General features: G+C 42.6%; 3 protein-coding genes across 4 annotated transcripts in view; 1 reads left to right on the top strand and 2 right to left on the bottom strand.

The window, feature by feature from the left end:
• The window catches only part of LOC106813696 (hemicentin-2-like), a 63,770-nt gene extending 49,701 nt beyond the window's left edge, over positions 1-14,069 (top strand). The window contains exons 6-20 of one of the 2 annotated variants that reach the window (XM_014817914.1): positions 129-280; positions 1,180-1,285; positions 1,615-1,780; positions 2,111-2,220; positions 2,728-2,988; positions 3,597-3,778; positions 4,591-4,774; positions 5,285-5,587; positions 5,855-6,037; positions 6,405-6,640; positions 8,126-8,258; positions 9,836-9,955; positions 10,533-10,811; positions 11,045-11,167; positions 11,648-14,069. In XM_014817914.1, coding sequence (XP_014673400.1) covers positions 129-280; positions 1,180-1,285; positions 1,615-1,780; positions 2,111-2,220; positions 2,728-2,988; positions 3,597-3,778; positions 4,591-4,774; positions 5,285-5,587; positions 5,855-6,037; positions 6,405-6,640; positions 8,126-8,258; positions 9,836-9,955; positions 10,533-10,811; positions 11,045-11,167; positions 11,648-11,817 — 2,708 coding nt within the window. In that variant the 3' untranslated portion in view covers positions 11,818-14,069. Of the gene's footprint in view, positions 1-128; positions 281-1,179; positions 1,286-1,614; positions 1,781-2,110; positions 2,221-2,727; positions 2,989-3,596; positions 3,779-4,590; positions 4,775-5,284; positions 5,588-5,854; positions 6,038-6,404; positions 6,641-8,125; positions 8,259-9,835; positions 9,956-10,532; positions 10,812-11,044; positions 11,174-11,647 lie in introns of both variants that reach the window. The other variant, XM_014817907.1, reaches the window with a different exon arrangement.
• Positions 14,070-15,410: 1,341 nt separating this feature from the next.
• On the bottom strand, positions 15,411-21,523 carry LOC106813687. The gene is made up of 7 exons (XM_014817897.1): positions 21,416-21,523; positions 19,322-19,485; positions 18,212-18,422; positions 17,897-17,997; positions 16,328-16,393; positions 15,804-16,017; positions 15,411-15,686 (listed from the first exon to the last, which is right to left on the bottom strand). Exons 2-7 carry the CDS (start codon positions 19,469-19,471, stop codon positions 15,505-15,507), a joined length of 924 nt encoding a protein of 307 aa, XP_014673383.1. The 5' UTR covers positions 19,472-19,485; positions 21,416-21,523; the 3' UTR covers positions 15,411-15,504.
• Positions 21,524-22,549: 1,026 nt separating this feature from the next.
• The window catches only part of LOC106813619 (dynein heavy chain 8, axonemal-like), a 30,990-nt gene continuing 27,726 nt past the window's right edge, over positions 22,550-25,813 (bottom strand). Inside the window, exon 33 of the mRNA XM_014817805.1 lies at positions 22,550-22,561. Within this exon, the coding sequence (XP_014673291.1) occupies positions 22,550-22,561 (12 nt within the window). The remainder of the gene's footprint in view (positions 22,562-25,813) is intronic.

The raw sequence follows: 25,813 nt of genomic DNA, 5'->3' as shown, positions 1-25,813 counted from the left end.
AACGCGCAGGTTTTGGTTTTTCCCGCTTTAACCGAACTACTGATTAGTTACGCAAATCTACAGTTTGCGTTTAGTCGGGATCGCGTATTGCGAGTCGGTGACGCGTGCGATGTGTTTCTTGGCTTCAGATCAGCCGTACGTGACCGTGACGCCTGAGTTCAAGCCGCTGCGGCTGGAGCTCGGCTCGCAGAGCGCGCTCACCTGCGACGTGAACGCCAACCCTCCCGCGCAGTACGTCAAGTGGTTCAAGGATGGCTCGGAACTCGCCGACACGACCTTTGTGAGTACTCGACCTTTAACCTGAGCAGCCGGCGTCGATTGCGACTGCGAGAGTGCTTCACTTTTCCAGAGATTTTTATCGGATTTGTGAACGTTCGTGCGACTGTAGTCTTACGGGGTGTTTTTACCGAGGCGTTCACTTTTCTCTCTCCCTGTGTTAGAGTAAGTTCAGCGCATTGTGCCTCGACAATGTTTCCCTGCCTGTGATTGGGTTAATCACATGCCAGCGTCCAGCTGTGAGATGCTCTCATAGTAAACTGCAAGAGGCCAACAGCATCTAGCAATAGCGTACCAATGTAGCACGTAGCATATGGTTTTTCCAGTCAACCCTGAGGCAGTGCAAATATTAATTATTTATACTATTGATTGCCATTCTCTGTGTTCATGTAGCTGCGTTAGCCTGTGTACGTACGGTACTGCGCACAGAGCTTAATTTATTCTATTCAGCTCGTTTGTAAAGTACAATGGGAATGTAGAATGAGCCTGTGGCACGCACTTACCAAGATGCCTGTTTTGATTTTGTGATGCTCTGATTGAGATGCACTGTTAACAAGTACTGCTGCTCCCTCTGGCAAATGGAGTAAACGAAGCTTTTACCGATTACTAACGAATGCTGTTTTTGTGAATGCTGTAGTGTTGCTGATTGGAAAGTCGATTTTTTTAATCTTTGAATGATTATTTATTTGAGATGCACTACGTAGAGCGTGCACAGGCCAACTTGTACAATGTGTGAAATAACAGTCATAAAAGCATCGAGTCAAAACAATTCTGAAAACACAAAATATATTTTGTAGCAGGGTATGATATGAATCTATGCACCCCTTGGTGCTGTGTCTTTTGTTTAATAAGGCAAGTGTTAGCAAATGCTTGAAAATAATCTGCTATACCGTCCCTCTGCAGGATTATGCATTGAACCCAGTGACGGTGGACCACACAGGTGTGTACAGATGTGAAGCCACTAATCACCTAGGAACTGGGAGAGCCGAAATCACCATAGAAGTGCAGTGTAAGTGCAGTTTCTTATTGATTGTATGAATAGTAACAAGAGTGGATAATAGAGATCTCTATTATCCACTCTTGATAGTAACAATCCTATATATCATCTCACTGTATATCATGACGTCAAGTTCAGATGTAAGACGATGCAAGGTCGAACATAGACTTAGATGCAAAACATAAAATTACTGGGCCCACCCACTCACCAGGTAAAAAAATAACTGGGTGGCAAAAGTTGGATCAATTGTAAAACCTAACAACTTTTTAAAATGTTCCAACTTCTAAACATTGGATGTAAAAGTTGGTTCAGGTTGGCTGATGTGCACGGTGTTCTTGCAGACGCACCGCGAGTGAAGACACCAGAGCGCATAGAAACCAGCGAGGGTGGTAACGTGGAAATAACATGCAATGTGGACGCGTATCCCGCCCCAGCGAAAATTGAGTGGTGGAGGGATGGGCTGAGAGTTGCAGAAATCGCCACGCTGAAGATCGCAAAGATTGTGAGGTAAGGAAGTGATCAGCATCTGAACTTACTTAAACTGGATGCCATCTGTTGGTGGATAGAGGTAAAGAAATGTAACAGTTTTCTTTATTCTTTAATTACTATAACTCATGGTTCACTCGTGGTCATTAAAGCATGGTTAGTGATCCGAATGAAAATACAATGAAACGACTGACTGCTCCTATGTTTCAGTCTAACAACTCTGTAAAGATCAGACTGGGCCACAGTATGCAGCTAAGCCTCTTATCTAAATGGGTAATTAACATTTGGGTTTACCATGCAGTAATTCTTATTCAAAGATGCATTATATGTAATCTCACTATCTCTCTGCAGAACACAAGGCGGCAACTACACCTGCAAGGTGACAAGCTTCCTCCAGCTTTCTCTAGAAGCAGATCCCGTGACACGAACGTCAGAGTCGCACACATATGTGCAAGTCAGCTGTAAGTGCCATGTGCAAACCATTATAAGTCTCACGTATAACTGGTTTAATGCTTCATGAGGGCAGCCAGTGTTTGTTGTGGCACCATTTAGTTTTAGCTCCTCTCTCTCTCTCTCTCCCTCTCTCTCTCTCTCCCTCTCTCCCTCTCTCTCTCCCTCCCTCCCTCCCTCCCTCCGTCCCTCTCTTTCTCTCTCTCTCTCTCTCTCTCTCTCTCTCTCTCTTTTCCTTTATTGTTTCTCTCTCTCTTCTCTCTCTCTCTCTCTCTCTCTCTCTCTCTCTCTCTCTCTCTCTCTCTGTCTGGCATTCTCTCATGCTCAGTCTCTCCACCTCTCTCTTTTTCTTCTCGCTCTCCCTTATTAATCATCACAAAACATGTCACTGTAACCACATGAACACGTGGCATTGCATGCCCATGGAAATCAACACTGATAGCCATCATAAAGATAAACCGATCGCGTGCGACGTGTGTCCAAGTATCTCATGTAACGATCCCACCTTTATGTTCTAGACAAGCCCGGCGTGGCTGTGATCGAATCCGTCGAGGCCGTGCTGGTGGGAGACAGCCCTGTGATATCGTGCACAGCGACAGACTACGGCGTGCCGCGCGGCGAGTTTGAGTGGCACAGGAGTGGCGAGACGAATGTGATCTGGCGCGGCAGCTCGTACCAGCCCGGCTCGGTGCGGCTGTCCGACAACGGAGCGTACGAGTGCGTGCTGCGCAACAGCCTGGGACTGGGCACGGGCGCGCACACCCAGCTCACCGTCAACCGTGAGTCACGCTGCCTAGGCTACTCTCGTTACTACTGCCGAGGCTACCCTCCCTCGTTACTGCTGCCGAGGCTACCCTCCCTCGTTACTGCTGCCGAGGCTACCCTCGTTACTGCTGCCGAGGCTACCCTCGTTACTGCTTCCGAGGCTACCCTCGTTACTGCTGCCGAGGCTACCCTCGTTACTGCTGCCGAGGCTACCCTCGTTACTGCTGCTAGCTGTTCACATTCGATCCAGCGTGTCTTTTTGTCACGCGTGTAAGTTGTGTAACGTTGACTGTATTAGCCAAACAATTTGACAGTGAGGAGTACGTTTAATGCTCCGTCATTATAATTCTGCTTAGGTTCACGTTGTTGTTTTTTTGTGAAGCTTGTTTTTTTCCTTCTTAATCTTGTATCATTGAGTGAAACCTGTGTGGCATGTATAGATTAAATCAGGAGTGACTAAAAACAATTTTGTTTTTATTCACTCTTGATTTAATGCTGATTCTCATAGCCTGTATTGTGGCACATGAGCATGGACACGAGACTCTATTGCCTGGCTCTATCAGTGTGACAATACTAAGCCATCGTGTGAGCTGCTAAATATTCTGTAACATTTGCATTTCAGAGCTGCCTGAGCTAAATGCCTTCCCGCCAGCAGTGATCAAACAGAACGAGTCGTACACGGGTTTGTTCGTGACGTGTGGAGCCCGAGGAAAGCCTGCGCCCGTCATCCAGTGGTTCAAGGACGGACAGGAACTGACCATCGGTCAAGAAGGCACGAGGCTGTTCACGTCGGTCATCAACACAGTAAGTGTAACATCGTTGTAGAAGCCCGATGTGGGTGAACATAAGTGTAGGTGCACACGTGAATTTATATATCCTTTCATTCTTGTAAAACATTTAATTGGAGTACATTGTGGTTAAGGTTTGCAGTAAGTACAATGTATGTCGTGTTATGTCTGTACACTTGTGCACATGTCAAATCAGGTAGTGTTGGATTAAAACACAGTTAGGTTTTTGGGGACCTGTCCTCTTGCAACTTTAACATCAATGCCCTCGTCAAAGGTTTTTTTACGTGAAAAGCAATAAAGATTAGACTAGCGCATGAGAACTCTTAGGAGAGCGAATATCTGCACTATAAACGTTGAAGATTCCTCTGCCATGTAATGCACTTACCAAAATCTTGTGTGCGGCACATATCTCAACCTTTTAACACGCTATGCGCAGATTCAAAGGGGATGCAGCAGGCGCATGCCCTCTCCTTGTTTTTTCCAAGCAAAAATCTTTTAATGTATACTGTTGTGGCGTGACTTGTCCAAGTCAAAGCCAATAACTTCATGTTAGACGTCAAAAATAAGCGTGATTTTTTTCAAAAAAATTGTCTAGAGATGATTGGACACATTTTAGATGAATAAATGTCATCAGATACATAGGAAATTGCATCTACGGGGTTTCATTCAAAAAATGTTTCGGGGGGAAGGCTTCTGGACTCCACGCCATGGGTCTCACAACCTCGTTGCTTGTGAGGAGCCCTCTTTCTCCAAAAATCCTGGGTCTGTAACACAATAGGGGGCAGAATGTAGCATGTGTAATGTGGCGTGAACGTCGTCTGTCTGCAGACACAGGTGGACACGTACATCAGTGAGACAACAGGCACGCTGTGGTGGAGGGGGCCGTCGAGAGCTCAGCTGGACAAGCAGCGCAGCGACAACGCGCTCATCCGCACCGATAACGGCAACTACGAGTGCCGCGCAATCGGCGCCGGCAAGGAGGTGTCACACACGCTGCGACTCATCGTCAACTGTGAGTGCACGCAGCTAATTCTGTCATACGATTTCACTGCAAGTCAGTTCACGTGACACGTGTCCTGCGTGTTTTCGACATTTTGCGTTTCGCGTGAAATTTTCCAGCGCCTTTCTCGTATCACAGTTTTTGTGTATTGATGGTTAAAGTTAATGCTATGACTGCGCTCACGCAGTACAGAAATGTGCAGCGATTTCACCTGTTTCTACGTCACTGTTGATTATAGTAGGCTCTGGTTTTGGGTGGTGATGCAGCAGTGTAGCGAGTATAATATCTAACCCACATGTTTCTTATGTGGTGCAGATGGTGTGGTGTGTGGTTTAGTTAGTTTCTAAAGTTGTTTATGTGAAATGGGGCTATGCTAGTTGTGATGCAAGTCGAATTTTTTTACAGTTTAAACGGAATGGCACAGTAGTAAACGCCTAACAATTTCACAATTCACTCCTGCTAATTCACTTTTTCTGTACACATTGTTCTGTAGGATGCTAACAATTGTTTTATGTTCTGCAGTTGCACCTGTCGTCGTGCAAAACATAACAAAGTTTGCATACACCAGTGGAGACACGGGAACTGTGGTGTGTCACGCACGAGCTGTGCCAGAGCCCGTTTTCACCTGGTACAAGCAACAGGGTGGTCATGAGATACAACAGAGTGACCGCATCTCACTGAATACCGCCCAGCCCGATGCTGATGACAAGTACGAGAGCCGCCTGGTGGTGAAGGGCGTAGACAAGGATGACTTGGGCAATTACCGATGCCGAGTGAAGAATCTGATGGGAGAGACAGAGGTGGTCTTAAAGCTGCAGCAGAAAAGTAAGTGAGAAGGAGCTACTATTGAGTCTATCACGATTTATCATCAGTGAGGTTGCAATCTAACGAGTATGTTCTTTTAACTGATAACTGAGCAGTGTTCTTTAGAGCTATTACTTTTGAGACCCTACATGCATGTTCCACTTTTTGTCAATCGCAGTGCGTTTTCAAGTGGCCTTCATAGCGATACGCTGATCTGTCTTACATGTGTACGTGCAGAGATCAGCCATGGTTGTAATGTGCTTGGCAATGTTTGCGTTTATTCTACAGGCCGACCAGACCCCCCTGTAGCATTGAAAGTGGAAAACGTGACATCCGACTCTGCCGCGCTGAAGTGGGAACCCGGTTTTGATGGCGGTGACATGCAGAAATTTGTCGTCAAGTTCAACTGGGGTGACCACGTCAGTAACATGGATGTTGATCCTCCAACCGCAACGAGGTTCACCGTAGAAGGTATCCCCATCACCATCTATCACCTCATGATACTGTGTTCGTATGCGTTGCCACGAAGTGAACTTTGCCTTGCTTATTTGCTTTCCGAACACACGTCAAACTTTGCGAATGATGCTTGGATGCAACGCAATTAAGAAATTTAATTATATTGTTATATATATTTTAATTTTTTCTGACGTATACGTGCTGTAAGAACGAGAAAGTCAACGCTTTCCTATTATTATGAAATATTAATAATAATAATGAACCAACAAACGAAAAAGCGCTGAGTGACGAGCCTACGATGCGTTGCCCTCGGCGACGTGTTGCCGCTACCAACACGTTGCATCCACCGACGTGTGCGTCACCTCCCGTCTCGTCGTTGCAGGCCTGCAGCCGAGCACGCAGTATAACTTCGTCGTGCAGGCGAAGAACGCGTACGGAGTCAGCGACGTGTCCAACGGCCGGCTGCTGACGACAGAGGAGAAGCCATTCAGCCCCGATGACGTTGTGCTCGCTGACGTCGGCTTCAACGAAGTGAGCAAGAAGCTGAGCTGGTCGCCGCCACCCAGCAGCGCCAACCTGTGTGTCAAGGTCGAGAAGAAGCGCGAGAACGACTGGATGGTAAGCTGGTGGTGGTGGGAGAGTGTGTGGTAGGGAAGTGGTGGTGGCAGAGTGTGTGTGGTAGGGAAGTGGTGGTGGGAGAGTGTGTGGTAGGGAAGTGGTGGTGGCAGAGTGTGTGGTAGGGAAGTGGTGGTGGCAGCATCTGTGGTAGGGAAGTGTGGGTGGGAGAGTGTGTGGTAGGGAAGTGGTGGTGGCAGAGTGTGTGGTAGGGAAGTGGTGGGAGGTGTGTGGTAGGAAGTGGTGTAGCAGAGTGTGTGGTAGGGAATGGTGTGGGAAGAGTTGGGTAGGGAAGTGGTTGTGGGAAAGAGTGTGTGGTAGGGAAGTGGTGGTGGGAGAGTGTGTGGGTAGGGAAGTGTGGTAAGCCAGAGTGTGTGGTGAAGAGTGTGTGTAGGTGAAGGTGGTGGTAAGCAGAGTGTGGTGGTAGGGAAGTTGGTGGTTGGCAGCATCTGTGGTAGGGAAAGTGTGGTGGGAGAGTGTCTGGTAGGGAAGTGGGTGTGGGAGAGTGCGTGGTAGGGATGGTGGTGGGAGAGTGTGTGGTATGAAGTTGTGGTAGCAGAGTGTGTGGTAGGGAAGTGGTGGTGGGAGAGTGTGTGGTAGGGAAAGTGTGTGCAGCATCTGCTGGTAGGGAGTGTGGTGGGAGAGGTGTGGTTAGGAAGTGGTGTGCAGAAGGTGTTGGTAAGGGAGTGTGGAGCACGAGTGTGTGGTAGGGATAGTGGTGGTGGGCAGACGTGTGTGGTAAGGGAAGTGTGGTAGCAGAGTGTGTGGTAGGGAAGTGGTGTGGAGAGTGTGTGGGTAGGGAAGTGGTGGTGGGAGAGTGTGTGTAGGGAAGGTGGTGGTGGCAGAGTGTGTGGTGGAAGAGTGTGTGGTAGGGAAGTGGTGTACAGAGTTGTGTGGTAGGGAAGTCGGATGTGGGCAGAGTGTGTGAAGGGAAGTGGTGGTGCAGCATGTGTGGTGGGAAGGGTGGTGGCAGAGTCGTGGTGGTAGGGAAGTGGTGTGGCCAGGCATGTGTGGTAGGGAAGTGGTGGTGGGAGAGTGTGTGGTAGGGAAGTGTGGTGGGAGAGTGTGTGGTAGGGAAGTGGTATGGTGGCAGAGTGTGTGGTGAAGAATGTGTTGGTAAGGAGTGGTGTGCAGACGTGTGTGGTAGGGAAAGTGTTGTGGCCAGCATGGTGTGGTAGGAAGTGGTGGTGCAGAGTGTGTGGTAGACGAAGTGGTGTGGCAGAGTGTGTGGTAGGGAAGTGGTAGTTGGCAGAGTGTGCGACAGGAGAGTGGTGGTAGTAGTGCACGAGCACGGTCAATCATGAGAGCCTCAGATGAGATTCTAGTGCTCGTGGTCCATTACGACGTATTCCTGCGTAGTAGTACTTGGCCTTTAGCTATGCCATACATTAAAGACCCCTTGCATATATTTGTCTAGTATGTAAAACTACACGCACCAGCATTCACGAGTGTGCACGCAATGACCCACGTGACTGTGCTGTGTTTCAGCCAAATGGTCCGTGCGTGCCCATGTCCGACGGCTCGTTGTCTGTGGATGACTACACGTCTGGTACGGTGATGCGAGCGTCCGTGTGCATGTCAGGCTATGGCCAGTGCGGAACTCCGACCGAGGCGAAGATAAGTAAGTGCATACTGCAGCAACGTTTCTCACTCGTGTTCGCTCTCATATCGTCTCTGTGGTAATGTCCACATGTTGGCTCTCTAAGAGTTGCTCACTATACTACTACCCTGCCACTAAAGGCCGCCGCACACCAGCCGATTTTTCATGCGATTTGATCGGCCCGATAGAAATCAGCCGATATCGGGTAGGTGTGCGCGTTCATTTGTAGACGATTTTATTTTCATCGGGTGATCGTTCCAAATCAAACATGTTTGATTTTGAACCGATGAGCCGATGAGCCGATTTTAAGGCCGCTGCACACCTACATCGCTTCATCGCTTCATCGCTTCATCGTTTGTAAAATCGGCTGGTGTGCGGCGGCCTTAAGATGGTACTTGTGATTACGAATCTTTGATCTATATAATAACTTCTACTATCTCACCTCTGTTTACTGTACTTGTGCCTACACCTAGCCCCTTCGCTCAAACTACTATCCTTATAGTAGATATATATATATATATATATAATATGTGTGTGTGTGTGTGTGTGTGTGTGCGTGCGTGCGTGCGTGCGTGCGTGCGTGCGTGCGTGTCGATCTACAGATCTAACTACATACCATTACGTTGATATAATTCTAACCACTTTACATTCATATAACAGTGTACAAGTGTATAACAGTGTATAAGCAGGCCGTGGTGCAGCTAAACATATGTATTATGTATTATGTAACATTGTATATATGTATCACACAGTGTCATAAATATTTACAAGTTTATGACTGCATAGAATTACATTTTAAAATAATATCAAGAGCTCATAATAGAGATCTCTGTTATGAGCTCTTGATAATATCTTTACATAGTGATGTAGTTTATTTCGTGATACGTGTAAATCTGTTACTATTGTGTGATACCTAAGGTGTGTCTATGCACCTTTGCAGGCTACCTTGGTGTCTAGAGATTTCTTACTTCCAGTAACTAACACGATAGTGAGAGCCCCGAGCCACTAATATACCTTCTATTGCAGTGCTGAAGGAATTCCCCTATAAAGAGACACAGACTGTCACGTATGTCGACGTTGCTGTGCTGCTGCTGTGTTAATCCCCTTCTGTCTATTCCATCCTCTATCCGTCTGTTCTATCTGTCTGTCTGTGTAAAAGATGGCTAGCTGTCCATACCATCCTGTGTAGAAACTGATTGCTGTGGTTGACAATGTGTTTGCTGTTTTCATTGTCCTCTCCAATGGGGAATGCAACTTGCATCATGTTTATGTCTGGACTAAGACTGGACGTGTGGTAGCAAAGTTTTCACGAGCTCACTCACGCGCTGTAGATGCAATTACTTTTCCCTTTTATCGAAAATAATCTCAAACATTTCTCACATTCATATGAAAGGTGTAGTGTCCGTAGTCGAGTATGGTCGAGTATTATGGATAGGTGGTGGCTGTTAGATGAATCTGTTATCTCTGGAGTGTGGGTGCATCTGTGGGTTGTGCTGAATACATGTGCCGATATTGCCGTTGCGAGTCGTTGCTCCCTGATCGTATTGCATTCGCGCTCCTGCGCTCGCGCTGATGTCGCCTTGTACGTTGCCTTGCAGATTTCTACATGTACGTGCTCATTGTCATCGTCGTGCTCGTGGGTGTGCTGATCATCGTCAGTGTCGTCATCATCGTCTGCTGCTGCAGGAGGAAGTCTCGCACAAAGAAAGCAGCTAAAGGTAGTGCACCTTTCCTCTCCCGTGTGCAAGAGATAGAGTCGTAGTAGTAGTATGCCTAGCGATACAGACATGCACATGATGTCATGGAACAGCTGCGATGATATAGCTACAATAAAGATGCAATTAGCTGTAATTAAGTGTTACTGCATTCAGTCCTATAATCTGAGTGCACGTGATAACAGTGAGAGTAGTATTAAAACAGAAGTTTATTCGTGGACGTGGAGGTTTTTCACAAGGTGTTCATCAGTACACCTGTTTACCAAAGCATGCACACTGTGCGGGGTGTTGCACAATACAGTTCGATGTTTCATAATTATACAGCTGTAAATACATCTCTCTCCATCTCAGTAACACTGTTTCACCATTCGCACTAGGCGAAGCGTGTATAACAGATAAATGTATATATTATTATAATAATATCAGACGATAAATAACGTGGTATGTAACACGTGAGTATCTACGACAGCTAATGGATGTCGTGTGGTCAGTGCCAGCTACTCATCACCGTCGCGTTGTCGTGAATGACCGCCGCATCGCCTCGCTTCGATTCCTCTAACATGATGTTGTGCTACTGCAGCGAAGCAAGATTACGAGATGGAGGCAGCACACGCAAGAGCGCCGGCTACGTACTCGGTGCCGCCGCAATACGCCGACACCTCCATCCACAAGGGCGTCACCAGCGGCTCAATGGACTACGGTGAACCGCACAAGGACGTGCCCTACCACATCGGCAACGGCTACGGCAACAGCAGCGGCAGCGGCGGCGGCGGCTACGGCAACGGCAACGGCGGCTACGGCAATGGCAGTGGCTACGGCAATAGCAGCGGCAATGGGTATTACCCAAACTACAACGGAGGTAGGTTTCCGCGGCGACTGTGTGGTTCAAAGACCCGACCCAGAAGCTTGGGTTGAACAGCTAGGTGCATGTGTAATTACCATTGCCACTCGCCTCCTAGTCTAGTATTCACATTATTACGTATTACTTGGCTATTACTCCTAGCCGTTCGCGTCGTAACAGCTAAAGGAGAAACGAGAGAGCGACGTACAAGTTTCAGGCGTATGAGTGTGTGACGTGTGTTTGCGTTGCAGGGCCGCCGCCGGCTTACAATGGTCACGGCAGCACGGCGTCGGACATCTACAAGCCTGACCCGTGGGATGCCGAGCCACTGTTCAGCGACGGTGATCTCAACCGGCTGAATAACAGCCACATAGGTATAGGTAAAGTCAAACCTACTGCACTTTTCTCTTGTTCTCAGCCGCACTGCTTACTGCAGTATGAACGCATTGGGTGTGTGTACAGCCGGTTATCTATGATTTACAGCATATTGTGTCGCGTTGCGTTAGTACAGATCGCAAATTCACTGGTATGGTCAGTGAAATGATAAAATATGAAATGAACTGATTAAAATAGACGTTAGTAACGAGGTGAATTCATGGCAATGTTTATGGCAATATTTGGTGATGGTGATGTGTGTGCTATTTATCTTACTAAATACGCTGGCAGTTATAGGTGTGGTTCTAACCCCTACAACTGATTAAACATGTCACTTTAAACTAACAATGGTTTAACAACTACTGCTTTTTTCTCCTGTCTCTCTCTGTCTCTCTCTCTCTCATTAACACGTGAACACTACGACATAGTTCAGCACCATCGAGATAGACTTGTCTTATGAGATTAATTTCCCATTGCAGAAAATCCGTACTTGCACGTTAGTGGCCTGCCCAACCCTTACGACTACGAGGACTATGGCTCGCAGGCGCCCTCTACGAATATCACCTATGACAACAACAGCGTGCCGGAGAGTGGATACTCTACGCCAAACCACCCGCAGAGAAAAGTCATTCACGAAGTGATAGTATAGATAATATGTAAAGGTTCACTGTGCGTGCACATGTGCAGTAGAGGAGCGTTTGGAAGCTTGCAGGTCTGGTTCCGAATGCAGTCGGTGTAAATTCATACATGTAAACTAGATGCCTACTTACCGCTCAGCTCCGCGTGATGAGAGGCCAGAGAAGTAATCCGCGTGTGGCTAGTTACTGTGCTCTGAACTATATCGTGTTGGCCGTGAATCGTGGGCAGCAGTGTGCGCGTACGCACAGATTATTTATGTGCAGAGAGTAGAACTTAGTTCAGTAGAGGACGGATCAGATGAGAGGCCGGGTTGCATACGCGTCAGTGAGGTTGAGTTGCACCGGCCTGATGGGCAGACCAGATGTCAACGCAGTAACCTAATGTTGAGGCCAGATCTCAGGAGTATTGATGCTGAGACGTAAGGGAATCGATGACACTTTCTCGATGCTGTCTCGTAAGCGCAATGCACAATACACCCGGATAGCAAGATTAGATGCTTGTGAACATTGGTTGTCAGACAACTCGAATTTTAAGAAAAACGCCCATGGCAGTGGTCAGTACACAGTGTTCATACAGGTGAAATAGGACGAAAAACACCGAGAAGAAAGCATTGCATGTTTATGTCACAAGGCTGGATAGCAAATCATTTGCTGACAACGTGTATCTAATCACCAATGCATACTCCAATTGGTTTTGTTTAAGCTCAAAACAAAATAGTGGCATATATTGGAGAAGCCATTCACAAGATGCCAGACGAGAATTATGATCAAGCTACAATGATTAACGATGCTCGTATCTAAGGCCATATCATCAGTAACTGAGCTCGTAATGCAAGAATCCATACGTTTTTGTGCACTGCAAAGTTCCTGCACAGTCACCATGGGGCTAGCTAATATACATCCTGCATATCAGTTCTGATAAACTGCCATGAGCCCCTAGACACTTGGAATGTGCTATTAAACGTCTGATTTTAGTTTCCTTACGCCATTATTTTTCAAAGGTAGGTTGTTGAGAGATTTTTTACTTAATTTTTACCCAAATTTTAGTTTGTTTAAATCTGTTACTGGATTTATAAACATCTCTAACCATCTATTAAATGGAATGGCACATGCAGTCAAGCATTAGGCCACAAGAAAAACCTTAAACGGTCATGTCACACACAGTAGCAGCAGTGCTATTTTATGTGCACTAGTCAAACAAGGAGAAACTACTGGAGTAAAGGTGTTGTATATATGAATACATGAATACTCACTTAATCGATCTACTCTTCACTGTTGGAAGGCAATGTAAATAATATGTTTAGTTGTACAGTTGTACATTGTTGTACCGTGACTATTTTACGTTCGTTCTATCAAGTTCTAGGTAAGTTTTATCATCGCCATATTGGAAATTGTCTCGTCATTTATTAGTGTATTTTATGTTTTGTGTAGTAGCACATTCGTCACTAGTGCTTCTGTAAAGTTGTAATGTTTTACATATTTTTATACTTTGTGAGGAAGAGCATCTGCTGGCATTCTAATATACGATGATAGATGCTTACATGATTTCCCCGTACTCGTCGGCATTTATAACTAGATGAAGTTTTGTACAGTAAGTTGTTACAATTGCTGATGCTTTGTCGTCTGCATCACTTAGAGGCAACGAATCTCATAACAGATGTCATTATTGTGGATCATACATTTATTGCAATCTTGTGCTTTGAATGAATTTCCTGCTCATTTTGCACTGGTAAATTTATGTAGATGATACTCACACGTTCTACATAGTGAAATTACCAGCACAATGTTGTATGATTAGCATTCCAAGAAAATGAAATCGAAGCAGTGGTTATATAAAAAGATTCACTCATTTCATGATATTAATTTTCTATAGGATTTCTTTATATGGGTCTGGTACTGTCCGACGATAATTCAGTCTGACATTATCAGTGAAGTTACCGTGTCCAGTTTATTCGTTATTAGCTATTAAATTTCCATGTACAGTCAGTGTAGAAATACAGCTGATAACCAACAGAATCAATAAATAAACCAGTTATGACCGATTAATTATGAACACAGTTCTGCCATTAGCCACATTTTGCAATGTGTAAAGAATTTCTTATGTAAATTTTTTATTGAGATTATACTAGCTAATGTGAATGACAGCTGACAGGTTCAAGGTGAGAGGAATATTTTGTCAGTCTTACGATACACTTGCTATCTTATATGTCTGTATTTGATGTACCATACTCAATCTAAATAAATCTTTTATACAGCTATAAATTTCTGGGTTAAACCTATTTGCACTAAATATTGCAGCAGCATTATGAAGCATGGCACAATATACATATGAAAACAACCAAGTCAACTGGAAAAATTCATGCGTGCAGGCAGAGCAATTGAATCAAAAAATCACCTACCAACCAATAAATCAATTTTTTTTGTTATCTTCCTTTTAAGAGTTTTGGCTTACCAAGCATGATATGTTCATGTAATTTATCACAAGTTGTGAAGTGTTTGCAAGCCACATTCATAATACAAGTTGGATCATATATTTTCTATTTAATATATGGTAGTTTAATAGCCATATTTACACAAGCAGCTTTGCACCTGGCCAGTTGGCCTACTCCCATTTCGTCTACTCTCAGAATGGGCAATATTCCCATTTCGCCTAATTCCCATTTAATCTACTCTCAAAATCGGGAATAGTGCCATTTCGTCGTAGTATTGATATTACAACAAATACCAGGAAAAATTTGTGTGGATGCCACTCCGTCTACTCGATGTATGCTAATCAGAACCATATATTACATTTATAAATGATTATTTAGTGGACAAACTGATGGTAGACAAAATGGGAATGGGGTGGAGTTTTAGTGTAGACGAATTGGGAGTAGGCGAAATGGGTGTAGACCAACTCGGAGTTTTGCTATAGACGAAATTGGAATTCTGCCGTAGGCAAAATGGGAGTAGGCCAACCGGGCATAAACCATAGCTATATATACTCTGCACATGATTACACTACACTAAACACTAATACTACTAGCAAATGCCCGGCAAAGTCTGAAATAATATTTAACAAATTTTCTCACAATAGTGCCCTGAACATGCAATGATTATAAAGATTTAAATAACTTTTTCACTGAAACATGATCACTGACACTGGGATTATCTACATATTTTACATCATATACATGCCCAATCCATAACCTATACTCTGATTGTGAACACTGGGGCAGTGGTGAAACAAATGAACAGTAGCTACTCATACTGAGAACATAAAGGCCTAACTGCAAGTATAAAATTAACTACATGTATAAAGTAGGTATACACACATACCCTTGTAGATATTTGACATATTTATGTGTCATAGATATGCACAAATGAATTCGTGTACATGTATGCATATGCATACTGGCACATTATACCCAGCCAATCTCTCTCTCTCTCTCTCTCTCTCTCTCTCTCTCTCTCTCTCTCTCTCTCTCTCTCTGTCTCTCTCTCTGTCTCTGTCTCTGTCTCTCTGTCTCTGTCTCTGTCTCTGTCTCTGTCTCTGTCTCTGTCTCTGTCTCTGTCTCTGTCTGTCTCTGTCTCTGTCTCTGTCTCTCTCTCTCTCTCTCTCTCTCTCTCTCTCTCTCTCTCTCTCTCTCTCTCTCTCTCCCTCTCTCACACTCTCTATCTCTCTCTCTCCCTTTTTTGGTGACACTGATAGTTTTAACTTATAAGCCATTCATAGAATCTTGCTGAAACATCACCACCTGCTGCCCGAATTGTCTGAAGCCTGATGCCCGCGCCATTTTCCGACTATTTGCTACTTTATTCAGTTCTTTAAGTTTGTTTGCAAGCGATGCTCTGATGGCTGAAGCATGAATCGATGGGCCATATTTCTGGCAAACGTGTTCTGAAATCAAGCAAATCGAACAATAATCTCTATAGATACAAATAGATTCTTTTAAAGATGTATAAGTAGTCCACACAGCTGCTTCCACGTTTTTGTACAATTCGGAGATAAACTTACCAACCACAGCATCAACTTTACAAGGATCTAGCCCGGCCTTCGGTTTGGAATCCTTGAAAGCATTTGATTTCTTTCCAGTAAGACTCTTCCCTATTAACTCATGTGGTTCAAACACAAGTTGTAGTAGGCATCGAGCATATGAAGTCGCAGACTTTACATTCGCTAATGCCAACAGACTGGTTTCGTCGAGCAGAATACCCCGTCCAATGTCAACCTTTAAGGAATACGCAGTAATCATAAACCAAATGTGAGGCTGTGTTCATTTTTAAAATTCACATGAACTTTAGTAGATCATATCAGTAAGAGTAACAGATGTTTTACAGGTTATAGAAATGTCCCAACATATGATAATGGAAAGTCTATACTGTAATATAACCCATTTTAGTAATACATTTATGGTTGTTTATGAGTTTAAAAATATTTGACGTAACTTTAAATAGATAATATATTTACTAGCTAACCACAATACTACAGCACTGACAATCACCTGCCAGGAAGCACTTAAAATATTCGTGTTAACTTACTTTGGTAATTTCTTCATATTGCTCTGCTGAAGGCATGGTCTCATATTTATAAACTGTAGTCGGCTCCTATAGCAGATAACACATGTGTCATCAACAGTTGAATTTGAACTGCATGTGTTATATATCATACACGTACATTCTGTGAAACAGTTGTCAACATGGACTGCTTATCTCCAATTGCACTATTATGTATTAATAAGATAATATTTAATACCCCCAGCTGTGGGGTGAACAATTCTAATTATAAAGCTGAATAAAATGCAGTAGGCATTCACAAGATGAAATAATCTCAGATGATGGCAGTCTCAAACATGATCTCTTTATCACTTCTCTCGATTTGACACATCAACATTTGATTTCCCCTTATTTAAGGTATATGTCTGATCAGTCAGGTACTGGATTAGGTACATAGTAGGTAGAGTGCAGGTCAGGGTGGTAGTACATTAGACATTGATTTTATCATGCACCCCGTTTCATCACAAACCACCTTAATCCAGCAATTGCCACACAGACTAGCCAAACTTAAAGGGACAGTAGCCTCTAGGATTTTACTGCATACAACTGTACTTACTGTATAACAAATCGTCTATACCCACATGTATTTGTCACCAGATACTTAATTAATTATTTACACATCAACGCTACGAAATTTGAACGGCGCCATAACACTCGCGACCGTGCTGCCACCCTGAAAAAGTTGCGTATTTGCATTTTTATTTTGCAGGTAAATGACCGAGGGCTAATCACAAAAGTGCAATTATATTTATACCTAAATGCTATTTAACCGAACGATATTCATTTTAGGGCAAATTTATCCATATTATAACTGAAACTATATGTCGTTTATAAGATATTACAATCCTTTTGCTTTTAAATGAATAAATAAGAAATACCCTCGGTCTGTAGCCCTTGGCTGGAAAGTGGTTTTGCGCAACTTCTCAGATCGTGCGCTTTGAGTGGCGCCACCGTCGTTGTAATCAAACTGTAGTCGTTAGTTTTAAAACATTAAAAAAAAATATTTCTAATGGTGATTGAACCATGAAACTTTTTATGTAGCGCAATTATAACCTAAATTAGCTGAAAATAACCCTAGAACCTAGAGGCTACTGTTCCTTTAATATAAAACTATGAGATTTGAGTTTTTAGAGCAATGTGTATCAATTAGAACAGGTCTCCCGTTGATAGTTTTTGTCCCTTTTGATTAAGTACATATTACTAAATGGTTCTCAAACTACTGTATACGCCATATTTTTCGCCTACAGATATTTTTGCAAATTCAGACTTGACGGCCAATTTCGCCAGTGGTTAATTTCGTGGTCGGTGAATTATGAATTATTCGGTATGAATTATTCGCGTGTTGATATTTTCGCGGTCTGGGACGCGTTCGCGAAATTCGCAAAAATTAAACCACTGTAAAATATACAGCGTATACAGTATACGTTTTCTCAAATTCATATATACTTCCTTCAGAGAAGTAAGCCCACTAGGACTCACACATCATTTATAATAATTTCACATGATGATCTCAATAGTTTTTTTTGTTATAACTGCATTGATATAGAAACTAACCTGAACTTGCGGCAGTTGACTTTCCTCAAAACTGTAAGCGGAAGAGAACTTGACAAAGTCATCGTGAATGCTCTTTAGTGACTGCACCAAAATCCCAGCATCTTAAAAATTTTGGTATAAGCAAGTAAGTCAGAAAGCCTCAGAAGGTATCACATTTCTATGTACATACTGATGAGATATTTTGAGGACTGTAAATTTTCCCTATTTATTTCTGTTTTACTTCACGCAATGAATGTCAACTAAGTAAGTACACAAATTCATCCCTTTACATAACCCTTACCATAACAACATCATTATTTGTATACTCTCGCTTACCAGAAACATCCTTATAATGTTTCAACTCTTTTTCCAGTGCCTTATTTCTTTCTACCTGCTGTCTGTACATCTTTGATAAGCGTTCATACTTGACACATTTCTGACATACTACATTTGCAGTAGCATCATAATTTTTATCCTCTAGCAAGGAGCTGTGATCCCTCTGGTTTGAACCGGCTTTTTTTAGGTCACTGCTCGTATTTGATGACACCTGCAAAAAATGACCAATTAATGATTACCTCATATATAGTATATAAAATATATACACATGTATATGTATGAACGATATAACATCAATGGAAAGATATTTGGCTCTTCTATCTCCACTACTGTGGCAAAGGTAAAGACAACTAAAGGCTAGCTCAGGTCGGCCTACGATTTGACTATCAGCGACTACTTTAGCGCCGATTAGCAGCGTAGCAACACTCATGTCGACTTGAAGTGACTACGCTGCACATCACCAATCAGATCGTAGCGTTCATGCATAAAACGTAGACGGGTTCGTGGCCCCAGTATTTGTACTAGCACAAGCAGTTCTTTAGCACAAACAGAGCAAGCTTGACGCCGGGACCAGTCTACATAAAACGAGTCACGTACGTGACCAACAAAATGGCGCTTACCAGTAAACATCATGTAACTTCGTAAATCTATCCTTAATTTTTTGAACATCGTTATAATCATGGGCAGAATTTTTTTTTATGTGATATACGGAAAACTTAATATATATTTGAGAAAGGGTTTGTGCAATAATCCCTCCTTGTAAACTGCTGACAAGTGCTGTGTAGGCTGCCATTTTATTAATCACGTGACTTTTGATAATCATGTGACTCGACACGCTGCGGTGATTGGCTGCCACTCACAATTTGTCGCCGACAGCCGCATAGCAATAGAACATGTTCTATTCCTGCGATCGCAGTCGGCGACCGTATTTTCGATCGTAAGAGAACTCATGTCGAGTTTGGTCGCCGATGATTTTATCGGCGATCTGGCCGGTTTTTGACGTACGATATTCAAATCTTGTCGGCGACTAGGTCGTAAGGCCGACATAAGCGGACCTTAAAGCTAAGTTACTTTATTACAGCTTAAAATTCTGAAACATTGGAAACAGACCGTTGGTGATATCCATGGAGTCATTAAATCCAGCACTGAACTAGATTCATCGCCATGCAACATCTTTCGCTTTTTCACCCAAGCGATGATTTCACAGGGTTGCTTCCTCTTGTTAGACTCGGGAGAAGGATCAGTGGTTTTGCTTGACATCTCGTTCAGTTAACCTGTACAGTATGTAATATAACAAGATATATGTACAGAGAATTAGACCCACAATGTATAATACAGAATATGTGTGTATCCACAATGAATTGAATTTGAATTAAATGGAATTAGCAAAGAAAAGAAACAGTAATATTATAGGCATATATACTATTAAAATTATAATCACATCAGTGCAACAAGTTACAACTGTATTTTCTATGATTAACTATATTTATCATAAAATTTAAAAATACTTTAAACCATGAACTTTGCAGTAAAATGATTGTGAGAATGTGCTATAGCATTCAGGCATTACATAATATAGCTATAATAGACCTAGATTTGGCCTTTAAATTGCGCTACCATCCTGAGATGAAGAGAGTGCTACACGGGTATATCCACTATAATTAATAGCATTATATTATTATTACATTAGTACATAAACACAGGTAGATCCATTATAATTAATAGCATTATTATACTTACATAAATATGGGTAAAGGATAGCCTAAAACCTACACCAACTAAATGCTAAAATGTGAATGTGGCAGAATATTAATTGTTATTACAAAGAGGTTCGACAAATGAATGTGCCTAGCCAAGAAAATTGATACTCCAGCCAAGAGTACTCACAGGAACTTGGAACGTTTCAAGCATAAAATGATGGTAAATAAACATAAAATGTATTTACTACCAAAGTCTTAATGTTTCTTTACTTTTTTCATCTATTATTACTGATAATTTCCTGTAAATGCCGTTCAAATGCGCCTCTGCAACACACAAGTACACCGCACGCACGCCACTGTGCACAAACAACAAAAATATAGAGGTGGGAGAGCATGACCAAAAAAGTGTAGCAAGTACATGACAGAGCAAGGCCTAAGATAAAATATTGCTTGTTTTCCATACACACATCTTGTCAAAACAAAATAAAAAAGATTTTTCACCTACCTACCTACTCGGTACCCTGAGAGGCGAGTAGGTAAAGGGGAAACAAACTATTTTTTAAGGGTGGCCTAATAGCGCCGCATTTCATTCTGGGTTCAACTGTTCAAGCATCCCTGCTTCCAATCTCCATTTTGAGGCTCGCCAAGCCAAGCTAGCATAAGGCATGTAAAGAGTTTCGGATGATAAACGGGCACTTGCTCCCATTTACATTTTTAGCAGCTCTAGTGAGAGTTTTCTGAAGGAATTCACCAGATATCCAATTATAACTAATAATAACCAATTATAATTCGAACAAGTGAACATTTATTTAACTACGCACAGGTATCAGAATGGAGGCTGTTAGTGTTAGTTGTGTATTTGTATTGTGCAACGAAACGAGCGTCGTGAGAATATCGTGGTCACGGTTCTCCAGACTATATTTTTGTTGTCTGTGCAGTGTCAGCAGCATGCGTGATGCGTGCAGTGTCAGCGACATGCATGATGCTAGATACAATAATGTAACCCAACAAGAGTAGGGTTAATGTAACCCTACTCTTGTTGGGTTACATTATTGTATCTAGCGTGATGCATGCAGTGTACGTGTGTTGCAGGAGAGCATTTGAACAGCAAAAATTTTACAGCAAATTATCTGTAATAATAGACGAAAGAGAGTAAAGAAACATTAAGACTTTGGTAGTAAATACGTTTCGTGTTTATTTATCGTTATGTATCATTTTATGCTTGAAACGTTCCAAGTCAGTGCATGTACAGGTAGATACAATAATGTAACCCAACACGAGTAGGGGTACAAAGTAACCCTACTCTTGTTGGGTTACATTATTGTATCTAATGAGTATTATGTACATTCTGTACTGGGAAAGTACACTGAACTCTGAACTCTGAAAGGGGTACTTTACTCAGAGTGCGTGGCAGCCGCACTGTAGTTTAGGTAATAATAGACCAACTATAGGATTTCAAAGTACACAGAGAAAACACTAAACCGAAGATCGTATACAATGATACCTAGTTACAGCAAGATAGTTGAAGTTTTTGGTCCCTTTTTGTCCCCACCTCGACACTATTTTTGTCAACACAACTAAACACCGAACACTGACTCCTGACGACGATACTAGCGCCGACCGACGGCAGACAAGTTAACGTTCTCTTCTCCTTTTTTCTTCCTCTTTCTTATTCGTTGCTTGGATTTTTCTCACGGAATAATTACTTTGTGCTCCTGCATCAAACACCCAAAGTGTATAATATAAGTATAACCATAATCTAACTCGATTTTGTTATAGTCTGTGACGTAATTGCTCTAACATGAAATGTGGAGTTTACGAATGTATACTCCATAAAAAATATTATATTAGTTACACTTACACACACACGCCCACACGCTCTCTCACACACGCAAGTATGCACGTACTTACACGCACGCACGTACGTAGGCCAGAATAAGGAAAAAGTTGAAACGCTGGAAGCAGAGGAAGAAATTGGACCACTTTTATATATGGACGACATTCTTGGAATTGGGGACCACAAAACGATAGCTAAAATCGCACAAGCGTGTTCAAGTTTAGCCGAATCAAGACGGTTAGAATTTAATATGAATAAACCCAATATAATGGTAGTTAAATTTGGAAACAAAGATAGGATGGAGAAAGACGTATATACTACTATGTAACCAAGTAATTAAAAAAAACTCTAAATACACATACTTAGGAGATTTACTAAACGAGAAAGGAGGTTATAATTAACTTATACCATAGATATATACAACACATATGTTCAAGAGTGGATAATAGAGATATAATAGAATGGATAGATCTTTATTATCCACTCTTGATATGTTGTATATATCTATGGTTATACAGATATGATTAAAGCCCGAACGGAAAAATGCCGATATATAATGAGAAAAATTATATCACTGACTGATGAGCAAAACTATGGAACTATACGATAGAAGCGAGAGTAAAACTATACGAGTGCACGGTGCTATCCGCCTTCTTAAATAACAGTAAAACTTGGACCAACCTAGCTCTAGTATATAGCTCGCGGATCCGCGGGCTATAGTACTAGAGCTAGGACCAACCTAACTTAACCCGGTTAACCAAGGAAAAAGGAAAAATGTTAGAAGACTTCCAATATGAGTGCTTACGCAAAATGCTAAAAGCACACAGTAAGACACCGCTAGAAGCTCTTCGAATAGCTATAGGTATATACTACCGACATTAGACAAAATAAATTACAAAATTTATGTAATAAAAATATGAAAGAGAACTTGGAACATTTATATAAATGTGAGTTTTATAACAGATATAAGGACAGCTAACAAAGTGAAGACTGGAGATGGGACTACACTGGGTTACTCAAACCAGCAGTAGAATATGTACGAAAGATATTCTCAATTCGAAGTATTAATATCTAAAGAACTGGAGGTAGACATAATTTCCTGTTTCATTAGGTAATCCCCGCACCTACATTAGAGTGCCTTGTGAAAGACAAGAGAGGGACCTAAGATACAAGATATACAAGATACAAGATACAAGAAGTCTTCGAATTTCACTACTGTGTAAAATTGGAAATAGTGTAGAACAATTGTATAAATTATACAAAAAAGTTCAACTTGTAACGATTTGCAAACTTTGTATTTCCACTCAGTGGCGTAGCCAGCAATTGGAAACAGGGGGGGCCAAGGCGAGGGAGAAAGCGACCGAGGGGGTAGGGTGTGGGAGGGGTATCCCCTCCACGGTAGGGAGATTTTTGAAATTCGTGCATGAAAATGGCATTTTCTGACAACTAAATTCAGTATTAGGGGTAACTTATATGAGAAGTGCATATGCTAATCCCTTATAACCCCCTCCCTCGCTTTTTATTTTTCCACTCCAATCCGATCAAGTGGGACGATGGCCCCTGGTGTGGCGCGGAAGGCTCTGAGGTTACACACGACCAGTTGGGTGACCCTTAGCTAGACCAGTGAAATGGTGTACGAAGCCAGTGTTTTTCAGGGAGGAAGAAAAGAGTTAAGCGACCAAAGCAGTGATGAAGCAATTTCTCAACGGGGGAGGGTGTTTCCCCTCCACAGTAGGGTAATTTTGAAAAATATGTGCATCAAAATGGCATTTTTTTGCGCATTTCATTTTCATTATTGGTATAGTAATAGTGTATAGACCAATCCCATTCAGGGCCTTCTCTCTTAATTTTTGTACTCTCGCGATCAAGAGGGGGTCATGGCCTCCTTGTGCCCCCACCTTAGCTACGCCTATTCCTCATTCAAGCACTGACGGAATATTGGAATTAGTTTGATTGTGTTGTTAGCAGTACCATGCAATGTTGATATTTATTCGTCATAAACTGTTTCAAGTTCCTCAATATAAAGTTAAAAGTTAAATTATTTTTTGAAAAGTAGAGGCATATTGAATGAAATCGAAATAAAGATCTACGGGAAACACAGGTAGATGTGTTGGAACTGCACTGAATAAACATGCAATTTATTTAAATTACAAATATTTACATCGTTTAGAATACAATAGCGTTAAAGATCACATTAACATTTTGTTCGTTATAAAAAATGTTTTTGCTTTTCCTCTGATGAAGAACTAAAAACCATATTGAAATTTGATTTCAAATAAAAACAAAGGTAGCTGCCAAAATAGCCGCTCTATTAAAATAAAAAGGAAATTTACCATGAAAAGAATTGTTTTTGCCTCCCCTGATAGAGAACAGTTACTTAAAATAGTGTTGAAATCGGATTTGAAATAAAAACCGAGGTTTCTGCCAAAATGGCCGTCTATAAGTTCGAATATATCAAAGTTATTCACAAAGCATTTCATTTCTTTTCTTCTGTCAATAAGAGTTCAGAACCATAAAATCAATCAAAGCCAACTTGCAACAACACAAATCTGAGCAAAGAAGAATTATCTCCTTTCTTTTAGTCATGTTTTGTCTGCCGCAGAAATCTCAAAATCCAAAGTCAGTCTTCTCGTCGATTTTGAGATTTCGTTGACATTAATGTCATTCACTAACTCCTGTTCAACGAAAAGGAGAATGAGAGCAGAGATCGTGGCTGGGTCATTGTAGAACGAAGTTTAGACTTGACAATGCTCATTTAGAGAATGTTCGTTCAGCAGATGCAGAAGTAACAGAATTGTGGCCAGTCCTGTGAAGACGCGTGAGAGCAAGGAAAATTTTTGTTTTGTTTTGTTTGCCAATCAACAGGGGGGCCATGGCCCCCTTGTGCCCCCCTTAGCTACGCCAGTGCATGTCTGATTGTATAACGTACATTGATATAACAATGGTGGTGCCCATGTGTAAGAATTATGGTAACACTGTATAGAATCGTGATAACATTGTATAACAATGACGTGAATACATTGTATAACAATCATGGTAACAATTGTATAAGGACCGTACACACGCGTACACAAAACTTCTTAGAGAGGAAAAACGACTGCGAGGAAGGAGTTATGCAACCGAAATCAACCATAATCATTGCTCCGCACCCGTCTCTAAATCCCACTCGCTGATCCGCATCCGCATCCCCAACATCCTTCTCTTCTCCCTGTTCTCCTCTCCGTTGCCGCCGCCAACAAGAAACAGCAGAACAAACAAACAACAACAACAACAACAACAACAATAACAACTACGATGACGACGATAGGCACATCCCGCCCCTCCGTACAGACAGAACTCACAGATGATTGTAATACAACAATCTGCGGGTCAGGCAAGGAAGCTAACACGACTCTCTGTGGCATAAAGCCGAGGTTCCGCACGCACAGGCGCAAAGACTCGTGCACAGTCACAGAGTCAGGATGCCGGTGTTGCTACGAGAGCATTGGGTTTGTCCAAGATCGTGCAGCCGAGCTCCTTATGTGCACGCGCGCATGCGTGTACATACACGCGGGCGTGTACCTGCGGCCTGCGTACAATAGGTGCACGTGAGTGTATCTGCCGTGCACAGATGCACATGACCGCATGCGTGCATGTGTATGTGCGAGCATACGTGTGTACGTGCGCGCACGTGTGTATGTGCGGGTACGCGTGTATGTGCACGCACGCGTGTATTGCACGCCGCGCGTGTACGGTGCGCGCATGCGTGTACGCGCACGCATGCGTGTACGTGCACGCACGCGTGTATGCGCACGCACGCGTGTATGCGCACGCATGCGTGTACGCGCACGCATGCGTGCACGCACGCGTGTATGTGCACGCATGCGTGTACGTGCACGCACGCGTGTACGTGGTGTGTGTGGTTAGGGTAGGGGTTAGGGTTAGGGTAGGGGTTAGGGTGAGGGTATATATATATATACCCTAACCCTATATATATATATACCCTAACCCTATATATATATATATATGGTTAGGGTTATATATATATAGGTTAGGGTATATATATCATATAGGTTAGGTATTTTT

Source organism: Priapulus caudatus, unplaced genomic scaffold, assembly GCF_000485595.1.
Source record: "Priapulus caudatus unplaced genomic scaffold, Priapulus_caudatus-5.0.1 Scaffold24, whole genome shotgun sequence".
NCBI lineage: Eukaryota > Metazoa > Priapulida > Priapulimorpha > Priapulimorphida > Priapulidae > Priapulus > Priapulus caudatus.
Note: the sequence above shows the minus strand (reverse complement) of the source record. Positions and strands in the feature narration are given on the sequence as shown.